General features: G+C 43.5%; 1 protein-coding gene across 13 annotated transcripts in view; it reads right to left on the bottom strand.

The window, feature by feature from the left end:
* SGSM1 (small G protein signaling modulator 1) overlaps positions 1 to 23,266 on the bottom strand; it is a 165,695-nt gene that overhangs the window by 30,058 nt on the left and 112,371 nt on the right. For all 13 annotated transcript variants that reach the window (XM_085859292.1, XM_085859284.1, XM_085859285.1 and 10 more), the window contains 6 exons: positions 22,045 to 22,180; positions 21,588 to 21,652; positions 20,833 to 20,969; positions 14,828 to 14,956; positions 14,422 to 14,604; positions 1,199 to 1,834 (listed from right to left, as the gene is read on the bottom strand). In XM_085859292.1, the coding sequence (XP_085715418.1) occupies positions 1,199 to 1,834; positions 14,422 to 14,604; positions 14,828 to 14,956; positions 20,833 to 20,969; positions 21,588 to 21,652; positions 22,045 to 22,180 (1,286 nt within the window). The remainder of the gene's footprint in view (positions 1 to 1,198; positions 1,835 to 14,421; positions 14,605 to 14,827; positions 14,957 to 20,832; positions 20,970 to 21,587; positions 21,653 to 22,044; positions 22,181 to 23,266) is intronic.

The following is a 23,266-nucleotide window of genomic DNA, read 5'->3' as shown; positions in this document are numbered from 1 at the left end:
CTGACAAATGTCATATCTTTCCATTCTGGCAAATCTCACAATCTCACCTTCTCGCTCTGGAAGGATCATCAAACTAACCTACCTGTTGACTTTCATAATCAGACACTGGAAGAGGGTCAGTCTCTTGAATTTATAGACTTCACCATTCGTGATGTCCTCTCCTTGGCTGAATATATGGCAAAGGTTCAATGGTAAAAATGGCAACCAAACCAAGCCACAGACTGAGCATCCTCCATCGTTGCTTGAAAAATTTAAACTACTCACAGCCTACAAAGAAGACCTTTGGCAGTAGCTCAATAGAATATTGCTCTGCTATACGGGCTGGTGGCCCAGCATTACACCTGTCTCTCCTGGAATGTGTAGAACCTAAAGTTCTCAATATTATTTGCATCTCCCATGATGAGGCTAAAGTCAAGGGCCTGTTGTTCTCACATCACAAACAGATAAATAGGTTGTGTTTTTTAACTGCCTGTCCGACAGTCAAGATACTTCCACACCTCCAGGATGAATGCATTCTTTCAGAAGGTCCCTAACTTGTTAAATTTCAAAAAATAATGTTCACTAATCAACTCCTCTATTTTCTTCTTTTTTTCTCCCATTTGTGGAACTGCTTTTCTGAGCTGTTTAATGCTACTCTTCTCTTCATGACTTCAAGCAGGTGATGCATGGACAAATGTGTTCTTCCAACCCTATCCAGTGGCTTTTATATCCCCATTAACCATACCTAACCCAACCCTTTTACTTGGAGGATGCTGTGTTTTCTCTCTTCCTCTCCTCTTTTCCTGTTCATTCTTTCACTTGCATATTCTTTCCAAGTGTGGCCCCACTGCCCCACTGTCAGTTACCTTTTAACCCTCGGTCACACTGCTCTTCTGGGAGTCTCAACCTTGTATATAAAAAAAACAGCTGGATGAGTACATAGACACGATGACATTCAATATGTAAACATGATGATGCTATGACAACGGCACCATGATGCTCCCAACCCAGGAAAAAGAAACCAAATAGAGCTGGCTTTTTGGCAAATTTTTGTTAAATGGACATGTCAAGAAGTTCCTAGTGGTGACAGCATCATGTCAGCAATTCACTCCAATGTAAGGGTAAATGATCATGAGAAATAAAAAACAAAATCATTGCATTTACCCAATGGATTAAGTAAAGACAAATGATAACTAAGCAAGAGCAAAATCTCATTCACCGTGTAAGTAGCACCAGTAGATGAAGCTGGAGATATGTCTTCTCCAATGGAGGCGAGGAGCATGCCTCCAAGTCCTGATGGCTGTTCTGGTACTGCAACATTACTGACAGGCTGACTCTCCTCTGCAACGGGCACTGTTGTCATGGCACCATGCACCGTCAGCTGTGGAATGGCCTGGGGCTTGCTGGTGGTCTTGTCATTTGAGTCAAAGCTTCCATTGGAGGAATTGATCACAGAAACCATACTTTGCTCTGTCAGATACTCTTGCAACCCGTCACTGCCATGACTTTCCGCTTCTGCCTTGTCACTGTTCCTCTTTACTACCTCATCTCCTTCATATTGAAAATTATCCTTATCATGTCCATCTTTTTGTTGCCCATCATGATTTTGAGGCTCCGCATCTGAGAGTCGTTCTCGGACACCTTCGACCCCATTTTCATCCAGGCTCAAGCTTGTGCCTGTACCATGTGAAAAGCGTGAAGAGGATGCAAGGGAGTAGTTTCGCGATGAGGATATGCCAGAATCAGTCAATTCAGAATCACACTTTTGTTCCTTTTCTGCTGACAATGGGATGGCTGCAGGCTTTTCCCCAACTTCCTCCTTAGAACTGTCCATATTTTCAACAGACTCAAAAACCTGTAAAGAAATAAGATGACATTTATTATCACGTGATGATCCTTATGCATCTGAAAAACCAAATAGTGGTAGAATATTCTGGTTCCATGTCTGAGTGTGTTGGATGTTGGCTCGTGCAATGCATCCTTCCAGCTCATCAAACCCAGGTTTTCCAGACCAGATACATTGTGTCTTTCTGTTATTGATTTGTCCCTGTGTTGTTGGTTGTGTTTTCATTCAATTTTCCATGTTTAACCATACCTTGTTGTGGTGTATGGTCAAATGTGTGTCCTTGCACATGTCTGGTCTACTCCCCAAGGCCTCAGCTTGTGGGCATGCCAATTACGTCTCCAGTCAGACGCTGCATTACTCGTTCTACTTTCATTATCTTCAAATTCAACTTATGTCAGGGGCGGCTGATAAAAAAAAACATCCGACTGACTACAAAAAAATACGAACTCATTCTGCCTGTTATTTCATTCCTTTTTTTTTGTATACCAAGTCGAGGCTCGTGTAAGAGCTCATACACAGAAACATATAACAAGGCAGGAGACAAGAGGGGCGGGAGAAGGAAGCACAAAATAGTGGGGAAGAGCGACAATAGGAGATCTGTGGAAGGGAAAGGGATGGGGGCGGGGTACACAAGATGGTACTACAGGGATTTTCAGGAAGTAAAACAGGAAATTTGAAGGAGGTGGGTTTGGGGTGGATTAATTAGGGTAATAAAGATGAAGATTTTGGATGGGGGAAAATAGGAGAATGTGGTGAACAGCTGTTTTGAAGACCTGGAGGGAGGAGTGAGATTGAAGAAAGTGTGAGTTTGTTCCAGAGGTGAGATTTAAAAGGAATGAAAGAGTGAGGATGAGTAGTGATTCTTGATTTTGGCAGTTTCACCAGAAGGGGGGGTTTTGGTGGACCTTGAGCACCTTAAGGAAATGTAGGGGGGGGATGAAGATAACAGCCAGAGCAAGGGGGGGGACAAGGTGAGAGAGGAGATGGTAGAAGACAGAAATACTACTGACCTGCCTTGGGTGAGAGAGTGAGAGACCCAAAGACTCAACTTCATCGCGGGAGATACCAATGATCCTAAAAGCCTTGGTTTCCACAGCATGAAGTCAAGCTAGGTGTGAGGCTGAAGCACCACCCAAGAACGGGGAGCAGTACTCCATCAGACTGTGGATGAAAGCTTTGTAAGTGGTTAGAAGTTCAGGTGTGCCAAGGAAAGACTCTGCACACCATAAGATGCTCAGTCAGTGACTGGCTTTGGAGGCCAGCTTGGAGATGTAGCTTTCTCAGGAAAGATTGTGGCAGATAGTGAGACCCAAAAGCTTGAATGAAAGGACTTATTCAAGGGGATTGTTGAGAAAGTAGATTGGGGGGGGGGGTTCCAGGCGGTCCTTCTGGAGAGACATGGTGAGGGTGTGAGATTTGTTGGGATTAAAAGACATATTTCAAGTGTTTTACCAGCTTGTGAATTCATCCAGGACTGCAGAGAGCGAAGAAGCTGCTGCCTGCCAATCAGAGGGATGAGAGATGGTACGGCAGAGAGTGGAGTCATCAGTAAAGAGATACAGAGGATTTTCCAGGGAATCTGAGAGATCATTGATGAAAACCAGAAAAAGCCCAGGGCCAAGAACATTGCTTTGAGGAACTCCAACCTGGATTGGAAGAGGAGATGAGAGAATTCCATTGAGAGCCATGCATTGACTGCGACAGGAGAGGAGGTCCTAAAACCATGAGTGGAGATTGCCTTGGATACCATAAGAAGAGAGTTTGGTAAGCATTGCGGGATGCCAGACCATATCGAAAGCTAGCGATATGTCTCGGGAGATGCCTCTGATCTCATATTTGGCATTTAGGACCTCCATCCATTGTTGGGAAAGCAGAAGTAGCATGTCCAGGGTTGAGTGACCTGGTCTAAATCCAAATTGATGGTCAGAATTCCTTCCTTCATTCATTCATTCTTTATCTCTTCTTTTATGAATAACTCCTGATTGAACCAACATTCCTTTTAATTAAATAACTTTCCTTCATACTTTGAAAGCTTTTAAAATTTTTAAATGATTCACTTCTTATATTTCTCCATCAGGAAAACCCATGGGTTCTTCAACTTTTTCACAATCCTCTTCTGCACAAAGTTTCTTTCCCAAACCTAACTGACAAATGCTTCGTCCGTCGATTGTCACCTTGTACCTACAATCCTACTTTCCTGCATGCCTTCAACAACCCATCATTTCAACCCTCCCGTTATATCCATCTCCGTATATTATATAAATCGGGGATCAAGAAAATTCCAGTTTGCAGAGTTGATGGCTGCACACAGCCATCAATTCACCTTTACATCCATTAACGATGTCACACCCTTCCATGTCAGTGGGGTGTGACAACGTCCCAGTCATCTCCAACACGCCTACATCCTCCCAACTCTTCTCCTTATTTGTGTCCCCCACTCAGCATCCCACTACACATCATGTCCCCCGTTCTGCTTTTCCTCACCCCTCACCTCCCATCTCCCCCTCACCCCACATACTCCCATCATTCACCTTCGCCCTACCCCTTCCAGTTTTTCCCCTCACTACATCTTTTCTCAGCTTCCCCCTTTCCCCACCAACTCTCCAAGTTCCCCCACCCCCTCTCCACATTCCTGCACCCTGCCGACAGTGCCTCCTCCCCTGTTCCAAATTGCGTGGACCTCAAACACTCAAGACTTCCACTCCAACTTGACAGATCTCTCAATTCAGGCCGCCGCTGATGAACCAATTATCTGCTTAACAGAATCCTTCCTCTCACACAATTTCCCTGACTCCTTGGTGTGTCTCCCTGGTTATTGTCTTCTCCAGTTTGTCGGGGGTCTGAACCCCGTCCCAGCAGTATAGTTGCACTTTACATTAAAAACTCCATTTTTCTCACTGTGCGTCTACTGTTCGTCGACCTCCAAACCACTAGGAGTACCTTTGTATGCAACTTCTCCCCATTGTTTGTCTGTGTGTTGGACCATCATAACAGTAACTACTCCATCGACATCTCTCTCAGCCAACATGGATCAATTTTTAACCACTCATCCGAACTCTCTCTTCCTCCTATGTGGCAATTTCAACTCTCACCATGCCAATTGTGTGAGTGTTAGTACCTCTCTCATCTGCCATGGCACTTCAGCAAAGGACTTCTGTGACTCAATGTTAAGGTATGGGAGCATATGCCAGAGCAGCACATTGCTACATCCACTTTCCATCGGTACTTCAGGGGCCTCCGTCTGGCCATCCACCAGGCAGATGCCTGGACCATCCCATCTCCTTGAGAAGCCGATCAACCTGCTGCAACCACGAAGCAGGCGGTTGTCCCATTGGCCTTCTCACCTCACTGAGAGAATCTGGTGAGCAGGATCAGCCTCAAGAAATCGAGTCACATGTTCATACAGCTTCAGCTGACGCTCATGGACTATCCAGCGAGAAAACCTCATCTGAGTCTCTCTCAGCAACACAAATTCTGCAACAACACAAATTCTCAGCAACACAAGTTGGACACAAATTCTGACCAGCGATAGCCAAGGATTCTTTGAAGACACCTGGTACCGAACGAGTTAAGACTTCGTCTCAGATCCTTGGTCAGTCAAAGTCTCACATCTGTAGAACACGACTGGGAGCACCAAGGACCTGAAGACTCGGACGTTCATCTTCCTGCATAGCTACTGACAGTGCCACACCCCATGATCCAGTAAATCCATGATGTGAAAGAGGTTTGACGTGAATCCATGACTTCCCAGGCCTGACCCAGACGTCTGTTGACCTCGAGCTCACAGCCAGCAGAGACATGAATGTCACTGCCAAGAAAAGTGAATCTCTCCATGACCTTAACATCCTCACCACAAACAGATACAGACAGGATAGCAGCATCCAAGATGTCATTGAAAGCCTGGATCTCAATTTTGACCCAGGAAACCCACAATCGCAGTGGCTCCAACTCCTCATTCAGCACCTTGAGGGCCCCCAAAAGGATATCTAGAGTCTCCGCAACGATGACTGCATCATCTGCAAAATGAAGGTCAGAGATCTTGATATTCCCAAATGATGCACCCCAGCTTGATCTCTCCGACAACCACCCCAGAATCCAGTCCATACATGTGCTTAAAAGGGTGGGGGCCAATACACAACCCTGGCAAACTCCAGTAACAACTGGAAATAAGTCAGAGATGGTACCACCACACTTCACAGCACTCTCAGTACCAGAGTAGAGTTCAGACATCAGATCGATCAGTTTTGGTGGCACCCCACGAAGACCAAGAATCCTCCAGAGGGCATCCCGATTCACTGAATCGAACGCTTTACAGAGATCAACATAGGCTGCAAGCAGCCACTGCCAAAACTCTCGTCTGCGTTCGGTGAGGTCCCGAAGAGGAAGGATATGGTCAATCGTTGAACTTTTTGGTGTAAAGCCTGACTGCTCTGGATGCTGGTACTCAAGCAGATGGTGGTGAACCCTATCAAGAATTATCCGAGCAAAGACCTTGCCCAGCACTGAGAGCAGCATCACCCCTCAGTAGTTGTTGATGTCTTGGCGATCACCCTTCCCTTTCCAGAGAGGTACAAGGCCCCTCTTCCAGTCAGTTGGGATGATGCCTCTGTTCCAGGCAGAGCACAGAACTGCATGCAACGACAGGAGTGCAGCATTTCCACCAGCCTTGAGAAGTTCAGCATGGATGCCACAGATCCCAGGAGCTTTACCCCATTTCAACCGGTCCACCACAGTCTGTGTTTCCACAAACAAAGGTGGATCACAGTTGATTGGAGAGTCGAAAATAGTGATTGAAACACCCCTAACATCCAACTCGATAGCTGGTGGATCAGCTTGGTGCAGCTGCTTAAAGTAACCGGCCAGCGGGCCTCAACTTTGGACTCCTCTGTCAAGAGCCCACCACCTTCTGCTCTCACTGCAGTACACCGAGGGACGGGCTTGGATGAACACAATGGACGAATTCCCCTGTAAGCAGGACGAGAATCACTTGACCACAGGTGATGCTCTACCCCTCACAGATTCCTTGCACATAGGCCTCCTTGTCCACCCTTAATGCACGTACAGTTTTAAGTCTGAATTCAATTAACAACTCAACTCTGCCATTCAGCCTGGCCCTGCGACTCTGCTCAATGGTATTCAGTGTCCCTTGAGAGACAAAATTCTTCTTTGCCCTCCGATGAGTTCCAAGACATCCACTTTAGTGTAATTGATAGTAGAAAAATTGTGCAAATTATGATACAAGCAGCAAATTTGGCATTTCTGTTCTGCAGGGCTTTCTGATCAAATCTGCCTGATTGGCCATTTGAAAATCCAAATTTTGAAAAATTTGAAGAAAAAAAAAAAAAAAATTTGAAGTCACAGCCGGCTGAAATTCTTGAAGCGCAAGTGAACATCCCAGACAGAGAACCAAGGTGAGATGCAGTCATCATTGATGGCTCAGCACTTATCAATGCCCTACCTCCACGCACTTCAAAGATATTTGATGACTATGCAAAAGAAGACATCATCCCAAAGGTGGAATCCTATGGTGCCAGGTACGAGGGTGGACATAGTGTATGATGTGTACAAGAAGTCAAGTCTGAAGTCCGAGGCAAGGTCGAAAAGGGGGCAAGGAATCAGAAGAAGAGTGACAGGAACCAGTAAGACCCTAAGTAACTGGAGAAGCTTTCTTCGAGATGACAGCAACAAGACTGAGCTGTTTCACTTCCTTGCGGAAAAGATGTGTGAAGCACAGACGACAATCAGTCATTGTCACAAAAGGAGAAGATGCCATTAGCAACACAAGGAAGTCACTGGATGCTGTGTCTCCATGTTGTCATGAAGAAGCTGACACTCGAATATTTGTACACGCCAGGGATGCAACGACGGATGGTAGCAAGTCCATTATCATTAAGGCTAATGACACGGACGTACTAGTCATAGCAATATCTGTACTGCCATCCTTACAGGAACTAGGTCTTGAGAACATGTGGATTGCCTTTGGCCAAGGAGCCAAGGCGCGATGGATTCCAGTCCATGAGGTAGTTTCTGCAATAGGGCCTGAGAAAGCTAGAGGGATTCCATACTTCCATGCGTTCACTGGATGTGACGTCCTTTTGCCTTCCGCGGTAAAGGGAAGAAAACTGCATGGCAGACTTGGAACGTCTTTGATGATGTTTTTGAAATTCACCAATCTCAGCCAGCATCCAACATTGATTAGTGATCTTGACTTTTTTGAAGTTTTTTTTTTCTTCAAAATTTGGATTTTCAAATGGCCAATCAGGCAGACTTGATTAGAATCCTCTGGAGAACAAATGTGCCAAATTTGATGCTTGTATCATCATTTGCACGATTCCTCTCAAAAATTGCTGTTATCTGCCCCACTACTTGCAACATTCAGGACGGTGGTCTTGAAGGCACTCCACAATGCTTCAGGATCCCCCAAAGCACCAAGAACCCACAAATCTCCACTCAGCCTGTTCGCAAACTCTTCAGTTACCCTCTCATTCTTGAGCTTGCCAACATCCAGCCTAGGCTGGGATGGTACCATTCTCCTGAATTTAAGCTGCAACTTAAGAGCTGCGACAACAAGCCGCTGGTCAGTATTGAAGAACTAAGTACTCCGGTAGACCCTGCAGTTCTAGTTCATCCTCCAGCGACCATCAACGAGCACATGATCACTCTCCTTTGCCACACTGCCAGCGTTGGAACATCAAGTCCAGCAATGAGTTTGTGGGCGCTGAAACCATGAACAAGCCAACCTAAGTCCATGACTTCTTGCAAAGTCAAGGAACTTAATGCTATTCTGGTTCACAGTTCCAGACACATGGGGACCAACACGTGTCTCATAACCATCCCTATCAGCTCCAATTAATACCTTGAAATCCCCCAAGACTCGAAGAGTATCTCGTCTGGGGCACTGATCAACCATAGACTCGAGGATGGCATATAATGCGTTCCTCACAGTGAGATCACTTGCCTCAGTCGGAGCATATACAGAGACAAAGGAAATGACACCAAGGAGTGATGAATCCTTCGTCTCATAATACGCTCGATGACCGGTGTTACCTCAATTATCATTGGAGTCAGCTAATTGGACACAGCTACAGCAACTCCTTGGGCATGGTAACCATCACAGCAACCAGACCAATAGTAGGTGAAACCACCCGCCATGATCTCACTCCAATCTGGACTCCGAACCTCAGAGAGTGCTGCAATACCGATGTCCAAATGCTTGAGCTCAGACGATAATAGAGACAGGTGATCATTCTCTCTTCGGGATAAGACATTCCAGGCACCCACCCGAAAGGGACCGCCTCAGGTTAACCCACGGAGACCGCCGTCTGGTGGATGACACCTCAGCACCACCCTGACACACTCTCCCGCAATCTAACCCGGGAGGGAATGTTACCCTGTGGTTTCCCTCCTATCATCAAAGATTAGGGTCCCGAAGGCTTTGCCCCAATCCCGTCATCCGGTGAGCTCCCCTGCGAAGGGCAGCTGCACAGGAGGTACTCCCAATGAGTGAGTTTTCAGATTTTTAAAATGCTTTTGGAATGTTTTGCGGAATTAAGGGTTTTATGGTGGCCGGAGTGCAAATCCTGTCACCAACCTCCGAATGAAAAGTAACCCAACTGCAGGACGTTCCCAGACACAGTTGGGTACTCGATATGGACGTCCGTTGGCTCACAAGGAGCTCGTCCACCCTTTGACAGGTTTTGTTCTTCATCCTGCTGGGTGTCCATATCATACACCCTCCTCACCAAGAAACTTGGTGGGGGAGATGGTTTAGTCGCCGACAACCTGACTATGAAACAGGTTAGTACAGATTTACATGGTACCTGTAGCAAGTCACAGATCTAATCTGATCTGACCTGACTAGAAGATGTGCTTTGGCAAAAAGGATATTTCTTATTTTTTAATTGATTAATTACTTAATTTTTTATCGATTTATTATTTCTTTATTTTATTTTTTGTTATTTCTCATCCTGGAAAAAAATTGAAAAAAATCTCAGGCATATTTTGAGCTTAGAAGCTGCTATTTGGACATGACAGTGACCAAGTGATTTGGCTCTAAAGAGTATTTTTGATTTATTGATTAATCAATTAATCGACTAATTATTCATTTTTCGATTAATCAATTAATTTTCCAAAAGTTACAGATTCGGATGAAACAGTGGTGGTTGAGGTATGCTATTTGGCACTTGATTGAGAAATTAATGATTTTATGATTATTATTTATTTATTTTAATTATGCAATTAATCAATCAATTATTGTTCTTTTTCTTGCGTATGGCAGCTTAGCTGCCGGAGTAGCTATCATTTCTTGGAAGCGCGACTGTATCGCTGATGTAGTGTCCCTCTACCAGTACACACACACTGGTACGCATTTTGCCGACCTCGGAAGGATGACAGGCTGTCAACCCCCTGGTGTGTTAATTTAGCGGCCAACAGGGCTTGAACTCAGGACCCTACGATCCCAAGCCGCCACCCTCACCACGAAGCCAACACTAGGCTTTACAATCAATTATTGAACACCGCTCCCTCCCAATTCCGACACCATGTGCTGCAAGGTGGCATTCGCGTGCTGCAGGATTTGTGATTTATTTATTTGGCATGGGGGCGATGTACTTTGAAACTCTCGGTACTTGTTTATGTATTTATGTATTTGTCTGTCCCCCTTCATAAGGATGATTTAAGAAGGGTTTTAAAGGCCAATATTTTAACACGACAGTGTGTTCACTATGGTCTATTTTTCAGGATTAAAAAAAACCTCGAAAAACATTTTTCATAAAAGAGTAATTACATCTCTTCTATTGGAAATGTAGATGGTGTCTTGCAACCGGGCCTCAAAGGCAGTGTACAGAAGCGTCTGAAAATAATAAATACAAGGCGCAGTGAAGTGAAATTCGCTACACTTGATGTGCAACACACACAGAGTAAAACGAGTGTTCATTTACATCCTACGGATGTCTCATAAAGAAGCTTTTTTTTTCGCACACCCAACACTAGGCCGAGGCTTTAAGCAGGCATGTTCACGAGGCTGCACCGTCAAAATGAAACGTTCCAGAAGATAAAGAAAATAGGATCACATTTGTACATGTCGTGTTTTAAAATAATGCTTCTTGCTACAAAACATCATATCATCCAGTCTCCTTGAATATAATAATATAACTTGTCATTTTGATGGGCTTTTATAATCGTATGTTCATAAAATATATGCAGTGGATGGATCGGATTTTGCATAATGGACTTTAACTTCGTTAAAACTTGTTCATGAGAGATGACACTTAAGTCTATCTTTTCTCCAAGGATCTTTCCAGCCTGTTTTGCTACTCTCTGCAGTTTTAACAAATAATATTTTTAAGCACCACTAAAACAAACACAGCAACCGTACAAGATAACACTCTCAATTACTGAAGCACATAAAAGCCGTATAATGTTTTTTTTTTTTAATCAACCCTAAGTGATTTCAGAAACCGAAGAAGTAGAGGTGCTGTTGCCCTTTAGAAACCATCGATTTACAGTGTTCTGACCACGAGAGATTATCCTCAATGATTATGCTTAAATACTCATAGGAGTGAACAGTCTCAATATCAACATTGTTAATGTTGTGACTGGGGATAACTGAGGTTTACATTTCCTAAAGTCAAAAATCATCTCTTTAATCTTTTGGGTGAAAATCTTAAGACGATTTTCACTACACCACATAACGAAATTCTGAATGGTGTTTCTATAATCCAGTTCACTATCTTTAAGAAAACTGACAATCACAGTATCATCTGCAAATTTAAAGATACTAACATTGTTTGAGTGTGAAATATAATCATTTGCATACAGAATAAAAAGCAGTGGTGAAAGAACACATCCTTGTGGGGTCTCAGTGTTCATCATTATCTGTTCTGATAGAGTATTGTTCACTTGTACCCGCTGAGTCCGATTCTGAAGGAAGTTGCTGATCCACAGAATGAGAGATGGCTTGACATTCAGGTTTTGCAGCTTCTCCAACAATCTGTGTTAGTGGTTGAATTGTGTTGAATGCGGATGACAAATCTATGAAGGCACTGGTACCTCGTGCATAGCACCTGATTGTATCAAGGTGTTGTTGCAAAGCGGTCATCAGGCACAGGACTGCGTCATTGATAGATTTTCTTGGTTGATAGGACACATTGAAATGTGTCCAATGTGATGCACTAATAGCTGGAGAAGAAATCTCATGACAATTTTCTCCAAACACTTCATTACCAATAAGGTTAATGCAATTGGCTGGTAGTCATTCAATACAGAGGGTCGTGCTCACATGGAGACTGGGACAATGATTGCAGATTTTAAGCTGGATGGGATTGAATGTAAATCCAGACTTCTGGAAGAGAACAGAGTAGAGCACTATCAGCTATCTGGAGTATACTTTAAGGACCTGGCCACATATCTTATCCAGACCGACTGCTTTGCAAAGATTTAAATTTAGTTTTTTCACTTCATTGGCTTCAATGACTATATGCTGGCCTTCTGTTTCAGAGAGCAGAACACTGTGCTGAGACCAGATCACTGAAATCATTAGAGTCAATGTGACTGTAAAATTGATTAAATTCATTTGCTAGCAACATTGGGCTTCCTAAATCAAGGAACCAGTCGTATTATTTCTTTTTCGAGAAACCTGTGATATTTTGCAGTCCCTGCCAGGCTTCTCGTGAGTTATTTGTCCTGAAGCAGATTTCTATTCTTTCTTTGTAGTTTTTCTTTGAGGTTTTTGACTGTTAACGACAGTTTTAATTGTAGCGTTTTAAGTTTATTTTGGTCCTTCATTTGAAAACACTGTTTCCTTTCAAAAGGGATCTCTTTTAAGTCCTTTGAAACCTAGGTGTTTCCATTTTTTTGTCCACTACCTGTATATTGATTACCATCTGGTCGCATGTCCTTTATCATCATGAATGCTTGAGCCCTTGAAGGCATAGAATCAAGGGGATCCTGTATGACAGAACGATCTAGATGTTGCAAAATGTGGAATCGATTTTTGTTACAGCTCTTGTGTCTGACTTGACAGAAGTCGACTTTTCCACAGCTCCCAATACATGCTTACAGACGTGTTCATTGGAATTCACATCAGGACTCTGTGGTGCCCAGGAAAGAAGCTACAGCCCACTAATCTCTTACAGACAGAGGTAGTTAGTTCTGGACCTATGGCATGTGACACCATCTTCCTGAAACAAATGTACTCCATACTGTAGAATGCCTTGCTGGTATAATGGTAAATTTTGAGTTGTAGAAAAGCTAACCTCTGCCCAATAATAAGCAAAAGCTGCAACGAAAACAACTCCACATTTTGAAAACGTGAATCGGGCTGTCATACAGAATATCATAAAGTTGACGCCTTCACTGTTTCAAGCAACGGATAATGCCAAAAGACATGCTACCAGACACTAATACATGTTTTCCACTTAATACGTGACTTTTAAAATGGCATAATCCACCCCAGATTACTTGGCACATATGCGCAGAAACCCCAAGTAATGAAGTCCAACAGGGCAGCCTTTCTATCGAGGAAGGGTGAGTATGAAACGACTCACCAAGCTTTTAAAGAAGCCGAAAATGCTTGGAAACGTACCTCCAAGAAAGGGGTGTGCCTCTGCACAATGAAAGATTTGGAGAACTTTCTGATCAACTCGTCCAAAGAGTTGATATCTTGCAGCCTGCACTGCAAAAAACTCTCGACCGTGTGGGCCCGTTGAAAGGCTTGAAGCTTCGTAGACGGAAGTGTTCGAACCAAACCTTCATGTTTCTTAACACCGATGGGAAGGTCATATGTGGGGCTTGTCAATGCACAGGATAAGCTTAAAATGAGGATATTTACTATTAATCATGTATGAGAAGAGGGGTGGGAGTGGGAGTTGTGTCGGCTGTGACTGCCTTTATAAATATATATTTTTTGTTTTGTTCCAGGGCCACAAGATAAATTATCCTAGATTTTTGCTTCTCTTGGTGAAAGGAGAAGTGTCTGTTTGTGTGTGTATGTGTGTTATAACCACTGCCGTCGTTAGCCAATTGTATTAACAAGAAATGGTACGAACCTGACAACTTTCATTCACAGATATTTCTCGCATTCCTATATTTCTGCGAGTCTGATTTGCATTCAGGAACATGACAATTTTGGTTAACCATTCCGAAATTGCCACTCGTTCATCTAAATTCTGAAAATTGTGTTTAAAAGACGATTTGAATCACAGATTTCATGCTTTGGTTCTGTTTTTCGGGTAAAGATGAACCTAACCCTAACAGCAACAGCATGTCAGCAGAACCTAGTCAGTGTAAAAACACGCACGCACGCACGTACACGCACACATTTTGTGTTAAATTAATACGTCATTTTGAAAGTCACGTGTTATATTCATATCACAGACTGTTAAAAGTTTGTTTGCTTTTTAAAACAGAGGTGTTCATTTAAATCTTGGAAAGCACATTATATATGCAAGTTTTCAAAATAAGCTTGCAACATACCAATTAAGTGAATCAAACATTAAAAAAAGGCACACAAGTTTGTTTTGTAAATATTAAGCAAGTGACAGCAACTATTGAAACATTACGATTGCTTTATTTCTATGGCTGAGAAGTTGCTGCACCTCATTGCTGATGCTTGAATTTCGGTGGACAAGACGCTGAACATGACTATCAATGCTGCTGCCAGAGGACAACTTTGCGAGGGCTGCTGCATGAGACTCCTTTTCACGCTGCCGCACAATTGCCTCGCACGCGAGCCATTCGGCCATCGTGTGCTCATACATGGCTTTCGTCACCTCATCCATCTGCGAACACCCATCGCACGTTCAAACAATTGCGAGAAACTAAGGTCTACATCTATGTCAACTAATCAACATCTTCAGACGAAAGCAAGTGACTTCAGACTAAGCTACCTATATTGTGAAAAACAGAACCAAAGTTGTAACGTGAACCATTTAGTAAAGATGACCCTAAAATAATAATGCTGTGAAATAAAATGGACAAAGAAATAAACTTCCGTTTTCTTGCCTCCCTCCTGTCATGCGGTGTCATGCCAAACTTGTAATGACCGAGAAGAAATGGCCAGACTTCACGACGGATGCTGTGCTGGACTCCCCCAAAATAGACCAGCCTCAGCACCTCACTCTCTGTAGCGCACTGTGGTAAACCCACAAGAAACAACAGAGCTTGGATGAGTGCTTAACAAAATTCAGAAGACCGGATTTGTACAATCAAATGACAAATTGCTCATCTCGCCTAGTCTTACACATGGTTAACCTGCCCAGATCTTAACAATGAAATTAGATGCAGGAGGAGACCATTCGGCCAATCATGCCTGTGCCACATCAATACCAGATTAAATAAATCTGTCAAAACGATTTAATTTCATTGGGGGAATGGGGGGAGGATTGGAGATGAGAAAAGTGTGGCAGGGTCAGGAATATCACAAGGGTGTTAAAATAAAAATGGGGACTTTTTGGAGTGGAGTGGGGGTGAGGGGATAGGCGAAGGCTGTTTTATGGTGAAGAATATACAACACCAACCACACACGATCCCTTGACGAGACCCTCTCACAGAGATCACATTCAGCACAGATGTACACAATCACCCATCCATAATGAAGTTACCTACAAGTCTGGCCAATATCTCTGCAGCCCTCTATCTCCAATGCTTCCAAGTACCTATCTCATCCCATTTTAAACCTATCTGCTGTTTATGCTGCCACTACCTTTCCAGGGAGACCATTGGGTTTGAAGGTAGTGCAGTAGCCGCTGAAACCCAAATCCTATCCAGGTTTCTTCTGATGACTCCATCTTTGCTCTCTGCTTATTCAGGTTCCTTCTGATGACTCCAATGCAGTATTTGGTCTTCTATTTGATGATGTTTAGACCATATCCTGATGCTGTGTGTATTGTGCAGAAGTGAATTCTTGCAGAATTTTTTTTTTCTGTAAGGCTCACTTGGCTGTGCCTGGGTGGGTTTGAGGATAGTGGAGTAATGGCTGAAACCCAAATCCTATCCAGGTTCCACCTGATGACTCCATTTTTACTCTTAACTTATTACTTGCAAAATCGAAGATTTTTCAAGTGTATTGGTCAGTCGATTGTGTTATTCTGTCTGTCTGTCTGTTTGTCGCCTTCAGGTCACAGTTTTACACCGATCTTCACAAAACTTCACCATATGGTAGAGTTTATCATAAGGAAGAAGCCTATTATTTTTGAGGTCAGCATAGATCAAAAGGTCAACAACTTAGGTGAGATTTCTAAATTCCTCAAATTTCATCCGATTGACTTGAAATTTGAAGAGGATTTATATTTAAGGTCAATGAATTCAACCAGCAAATTATTTTTGAGGTCAACATTGACCAAATGGTCAACATAGGCCCAAGGTCATCAATGAAGGTGGTATTTCTAAAATCCTCAATTTTTATCCGATTGACTCGAAATTTGAAGAGAAGTTATATTTCAGGTATATATTTCAGCTCACAGCCAGCAGAGACATAAATATCACTGCCAAGGTAAGTGAATCTCTCCATGACCTAAACAACCTCACCACAAACAGGAACAGACAAGATAGCAGCATCCAAGATGTCAATGAAAGCCTGCATCTTCGTTTTGACTCAGGAAATTCATAATTCTAGCAGCTCCAACTCCTCAATCAGCACCCTCGAGGGACCCCAAAAGGATATCAAGAGTCTCCGACATCCTCCCCAGAATCCAGTCCATACGCGTGATGAAAAGTGTGGGGGCCAGTACACACCCCTGACGAACTCCAGTAACAACTGGAAATAAGTAGGCGATGGTATCACCACATCTCACAGAATTCTCAGTACTCGAGTATAGTTCAGGCATCAGATTGATCAGTTTTGGTGGCACCCCAAGAAGACCAAGTATCCTCGAGAGGGCATCCCAATTCACTGAATTGAACAATTTGCAGAGATAAACAAAGGCTGCAAGCAGCCCCTGCTGAAACTCTCGACTGCATTCGGTGAGGACCCAAAGAGCAAGGATATGGTCAATTGTTGACCTCTTTGGTGTAAAACCTGACTGCTCTGGACGCTGGTGCTCAAGCAGATGGTAGCAAACCCTATCAATAATTATCTGAGCAAAGACCTTGCCCGCCACTGAGAGCAGCGTCACCCCTCGGTAGTTGTTGCAGTCCTGGCGATCACTCTTCCCTTTCCAGAGGGACAAGGCCCCTCTTCCAGTCAGTTGGGATGATGCCTGTGTTCCAGGCAGAGCAAATAAAAGAACTGCATGCAATGACATGAGTGCAGCATTTCCACTAGCCTTGAGAAGTTTAGTGTGTATGCCACAAATCCCAGGAGCTTTACCCCCATTTCAACCGGTTTACTGCAGCCTGTGTTTCCACAAACAAAGGTGGATCACAGTTGATTGGAGGATCAGCAATAGGGAGATCAACATCCTTGACATCCAACTCAACAGCTGGTGGATCAGCCTCGCACAGCCGCTTAAAATAACCGGCCCAGTGGCCCTTCACTTCAGACTCCTTCGTCAAGAGCCCACCACCCTCCGCTTTAACTGCAGTACATCGAGGGATGGGCTTGAAGGAACGCAATGCGTGAATTTCCCTGTAAGCAGGACGAGAATCACTTGACCACAGGTGATGCTGTACCCCCCTCACAGATTCCTTGCACATCGGCCTCTTTTTCCACCCTGAGCGCACGTACAGTTTTACGCCTCAACAGCTCAGCTCTGCCATTAAGCCTGACCCTGCGACTCCAGTCAATGGTATCCAGTATTGCTTGAGAGACAAAATTCTTGTTGGCCCTCCAGTGAGTTTCAAGACATCCACCGGCAACAGCAAGGATGGTGGTCTTGAAGGCACTCCACAACTCTTCAGGATTCCAAAAGCACCGAGACGCCCCAAATCCCCACTCAGCTTGTTCGCAAACTCCTCAGCTCCCCTCTCATCCTTGAGCTTGCCAACATGCAGCCTCTACTGTGATGGTACCATTTAAGCTGCAACTTCAGAGTTGCTACCATAAGCCTGTGGTCAGTATTGAGGAACTGAGCACTCCAGTACACCCTGCAGTTCTGGATCATCCTCCAGCGACCATCAACGAGCACATGGTCGATCTCCTTTGCCACACCACCAGCGTTGGAATACCAAGCCCAGCGATTAGCCACCCTGAGTCCATGACCTCTTGCAAAGTCAAGGAACTTAGTGCTATTTTGGTTCACAGTTCCAGACCCACGGGGAACAACACATGTCTCATAACCATCCCTTTCAGTTCAAGTCAATGCATTGAAATCACCGAAGATGAGAAGAGTATCTCGCCTGGGGCACTGATCAACCACAGACTCGAGCGTGGCATCGAATGCATCCTTCACGGTGAGATCACTCGCCTCAGTCGGAGCATATACAGAGACCAGGGAAACAACACCAAAGGAGTGACGAATCCTTAGTCTCATAATACGCTCATTGACCGGTGTTACTTCAATTATCATTGGAGTTAGCTTATTGGACAGAGCTACAGCAACTCCTTGGGCATAGTAACCATCAGAGCGACCAGAACAATAGTAGCTGTAACCACCTGCCATGATCTCGCCACTATCCGGTGTCTGAACCTCAGAGAGTACTGCAATACTGATGTTCAAACGCTTGAGCTCAGTTGATAACAGAGACAGGTGATCATCCTCTCTTTGGGATAGGACATTGCAGGCACCCACCTGAAGGGACCGCCTCAGGTTAACCCAAGGAGACCGCCATCTGGTGGACGACACCCCAGCATCACCCCTACACACATTACCGCAATCTGACCCACGAAGGTTACCCCATGGTTTTCCTCCTATCATCAAAGAGTGGGGGTCCCGAAGGATTTGTCCCAATCCCATCATACGGTGAGCTGCCCTGCGGAGGGCAGCTGCACGAGAGGTACTCCCACAGAGTGGGTTTTCAGATTTAATGTATTGGGGGTCTTAGGGGTATTAAGGCTCTTAGGGTTATAAAAGGACTTTGGGGGTATTAAGGCTCTTTGGGGTCAAAAAGGATCTTAAGTGTCTTGGGGGTCTTTATGGTCTTTGGGGGCTTCAAGGGCCTTATGCTTTTAGTAGGTCTTGGGGTCAATTGAGTCCCAAGTGGTATGAAGGATGTCAATGTCTCATGGCATTGAAAGGGTTTTAAAAGGTGTAAGGGGTTTCAGCAGTGTAAATGTCAAAAATTTTTAAAGGTATATTCCACTTGTCCTTTATAGACATATTGTCACACGTCTTCACCGTGTTTTTTTGTGTGTGTATGTATGTATGTATATATATATATTATATACATACATACATACTGTACGTACATGCATACAGTACGTATATGTAAATAACTCTTTTATTCATGAAAATAAATAATGAAAAAACAATGCACAAACATTTTAACCAAGGGTGCAGTTTGGCAAAAAGGGGTGACAAATTTTGAAGTTGAAGTCCGTAACCATATTTTCCCCATTAACCCTTAAGTTTGCCTGCATCGCAAATTTGCGGTTAACGCAAATTTTTGGTTCACGGGGAGTTTCAAAAACGTAATCCCTGCAAATGGCAAGGACCTCCTGTATATAAATAAATGCCTTCTGCTTCTCCTTAGTCCTTATCTGACTGCTCAACTACCAGGTCCTCTTTCTGTCTCTACCTTTCCACCTCACTGGAATGTACTTACTCTGCACCATACACATTTGCTTCTTGAAGGTTTCCCATTTCTCTCATGTTGATTGTTCTCTTGTTAGCTTCTCCCAATCTACATCACCCAACAATCTCCTCATACCCTCAAGGTTTGCCTTCCTGAAATCCAATAGCCTTACTCTACTATCCTGAACTCTAACTCTTAACAGAATCCTTGCACACACTATGTTATGGTCAGTTGATCCTAAATGCTTCCCTACCGCTACCTCCTCCACCATATTGGGATCGTTACTTAAAAAGGGGGTCTCACATTGCACTCCCCCTTGTGGGCTTTTCTACAAACTGGGTGATAAAGCAATCCTGGACTACATCTAGAAAATCCTAATCTGCTCTGCCCTTTCCCCTGTGCCGAATATATTCCTGGCAAGTGAAAAATCCCCCAGAATCAATACTCTTCCCTTACCACATGCCCTTCTGAATTCTTCATGTACCCTTCCTTCCTCCTCTTCCCTCATTCAACTTGGATTCCTAATCATTATTTCATCAACCTCAAAGTTGTGGTGACATGACAAACAACTGGTTAAGTTCACGGTACCTCATTAACTGGATAATTTGTTTGATAAGGTGGTGCAGCAGAATACACACCTGAATGAAGGCAGTAGTGTGAAGGATTAAGATTTCAAGCCAGGTGTCAGAAGAATTATCATGTTACTATTAAAATGCCTAAAGAAAACCCAGCTGGCTCATTAATGACCTTCAGAAAGGAGAAAATTTTCCTTGCTCATTTTCTGGACTTTACTGTCCACACACACTTCGCAGCTCACTCTTACATACCTTCCAGGACAACTTGGAAAGGGAAATAAATTGCTGCCTGTAAAGTCATGTCTCATCCTCAAACTCCGAGCCAAAAAACAAGTCATGTCAAAAGAAAAAGAAACAAAAACATTTGAAGTTCATCATGATCAATGCACTCAAAGTATCAGGAAGAACAGTATTGGAGCATTTGAACACCATTACAATCGAAGGCAGATGGGGTTGTCAGGCAGGATATGAACCTGTGCCATTCTCATACGTTGCAATAATTAAATACTTGAATTTTGAATTGAAATACAATTTGAATTTAGTTCATCACATTTAATTAAATCAAATTCACAGCAATGGTGAAGTTGAACAGACAAGAAAGATCAACCCAGTCTGTTTTAATCCGTAGCGATGCACTTGATTTGCTTTTCTTACCAGGCACTCAGATTTCACCATGCAGTTCAATAGAAAAAAAATTGAAATGGATGCCAATAACACAATAAATGGCTTTAGATTGTTCATTAATCTCATAGATTATATGGTCGTACTTGAGCGCGGGGAGGGGGTGGGGTATCAGAATAGCATAACATAAGGTAGACTTGCTGTCGGGTTTTTGAGGTATTGTTTCCAAATGTCAGCAGTAAGTGAGGAGCCAGGCTCCACCGGAGGTATGATGGCATGGTGGATCAGGGCTGAAAGGTGTGTCCGCACCGTTGAGAGGTGGCGACAGTATGCCAACCCTGCACGTGAGGAAAGGAGAATGCTAACGGAACACTTTCAGAACATTTAGCAAGAAAATTTATGGCATGATCGTTTTCTCTAGACTAATAATATTATTTCTATATACAAAACATAAAAGAAATTTCCACATATTGGCGAAATTATGCTCAAAGCAATACGAGTTCGGGCTTTACTTGGAGATTCAACTACCCCAAAGAGGTTTTATTGATTAAACACATTAAAAAACAACAAAAGTGTTGTTTGTAAATTTGACCAACTGTAATGCAAACTATTGGTTCTTAAACTTACTTTAGGATATTTTCCAATAGGAATGGTGTTTGAGGTCAAGGGAGCCGCTGACGCATGGCCGCAGGCCAATGGGTTAAGGATGGGGGAGAGTATAATACCACAACACAGTTAAGGGTCAAAGCTGTGCTTATAGGTCGGATGGATGATGGTTAAAAGGGTTTATGGTGGTTAAAGACAGGGGTAAGATAGTGTTTGTCAAAGGGTTAAAGGTGATGAAGCAGTACAGGAAAAGGTGGGGGGGTTGGTAAACCAAGCGTGGAAATGAGGCAGTGTAAGGTACCGGCGGAGCAGACGAGACAACATACAGTTGCTTTGTCTGGTGCACTCACATCCATAAAAAGCACGAGACAGTATCTGCCTCTTCATGGTTTCACACAGAAGTTTGAGAGGTGCCCTTGAGAGATGTAAGCAAAAGTACAAATTTGAGGAAGCAACAGTAAATCATTACTATACAGTGATTTATACCTTGTCGTAAATTATCCATATTATTTGACAACTATATATATCAACAAAAAGCTAAAAATGAATGTAGATTTAAAGTTGCATTATGTATGTAGTATGACCTTCATTAGCAACCACTTCTTAAGTAATGTCCAGAAATAGTTATTTAAATGACAAAATGCAAAAAAAACAAAAACAATAAGGAACAAAAACATGTTGAACAGGACGTTCTGATTAATGCTTCAGTGATAGCCAACTCTGAAAAATCTGATGATGTATATGCATTGATCCTCTCCTCTAATGGTGTGTACTCGAACCCAAATCTGCCCACATACAGTTACCAACCTGTCATGGGAACAACCACCATGCAGGCGTTCATCTACTGAGCCGACAGGCTGGCAAGAGGGGCATGAAGTCCTTCGGATGCCCGATTCTGCCATTTGGCTTGTTGCAGGCAGTAGCTCGAGCAAGTCAGGGGGCACTGGGGATAGGTGAAGGAGGTGAGCAGGATGTAGCACTCACTTTGAACTCTTGGACATGTTACTCCTGCTCTCTCATCAATTATTGGAGGCCTTAAATCTAAAATAAAGAGGTAAGGAGCGTCTTCTGGACACATCTCAGAAATTCAACACAGTCTGGATTGTGGTTCTGTTTGCCAAGGTCATTACCTTCTGCATGCAAAGCTGCCTTCATACATGGTATATAACTTCCTCCATTCATGCAAGCACATTCCTATCAACAGAATCCTCTCCTCTTCTCTCCTCTCCTCACTCAGTTGAAACTGGTGTGCCTCAAAGCAGCATCTTTGTCCAATTGTTGTTCATCATCAACATAAATGACCTCTCCGATGCTTTGGAAAAAAACCCTCTTCCTTTTTACAGACGACTCCACATTGTGTCAGACAGTACCACACCTCAAAGACTGCAGCTGCATCACTCTGTACTAATCTGGAATCGATTAGATGCTCATCTGACAAATAGAACACGTCTTTTGATTGGAGCAAATCTCAGTCGCACACTGTTGCTCTTGAAGGGTCATCAAACTAAACCACCTATCTATTGCCATGGTCTTCCAATGGAAAAGCTTTAGTCTCCCAAATGTCTCGGCCTCACCATCAGCCATGGCCTCTCATGGGCTGACCATATTGTAAAGCTGTCCTTGATAAATCTGAACTACCATACTTACATTCCACAATGCCTTTGTCTGTATTTCGATGGAATATTGCTCTCTTATATGGAGTGGCACCCCAGTATTACACCTGTCTCTCCTGAAATCTATGGAATGCAAAGCTCTTAACATATTGGGCATTGCCTGGGATGATGCCATGACACAAAGCTAGTTGCTCTCACTTTGCAGGCCGGTCGGCGATCTCGCTGTCTTTTTTAACTGCCTCTCCTCCTGTATAGCTCCCTCTGAGCCCTCAGCCTTTCCCCAACTTCTTCAGGACCGACACATTCTTCCAGTAACCCCCTCTTGGTTGAACACTCAAAATCCAGTTTTACTGCACATCACCACTTTTGTTATTTTTTTGGAACTGCTAACCCATTTGTGGAACTACCTCCCAAAG

The sequence above is a fragment of the Eptatretus burgeri genome, chromosome 16 (genome assembly GCF_056783735.1).
Source record: "Eptatretus burgeri isolate ZD-2024b chromosome 16, Ebu_testis_v1, whole genome shotgun sequence".
In the NCBI taxonomy this organism is placed as follows: domain Eukaryota; kingdom Metazoa; phylum Chordata; class Myxini; order Myxiniformes; family Myxinidae; genus Eptatretus; species Eptatretus burgeri.
The sequence above is the reverse complement of the archived record's forward strand: the minus strand, read 5'-3'. Positions and strand labels throughout refer to the sequence as shown.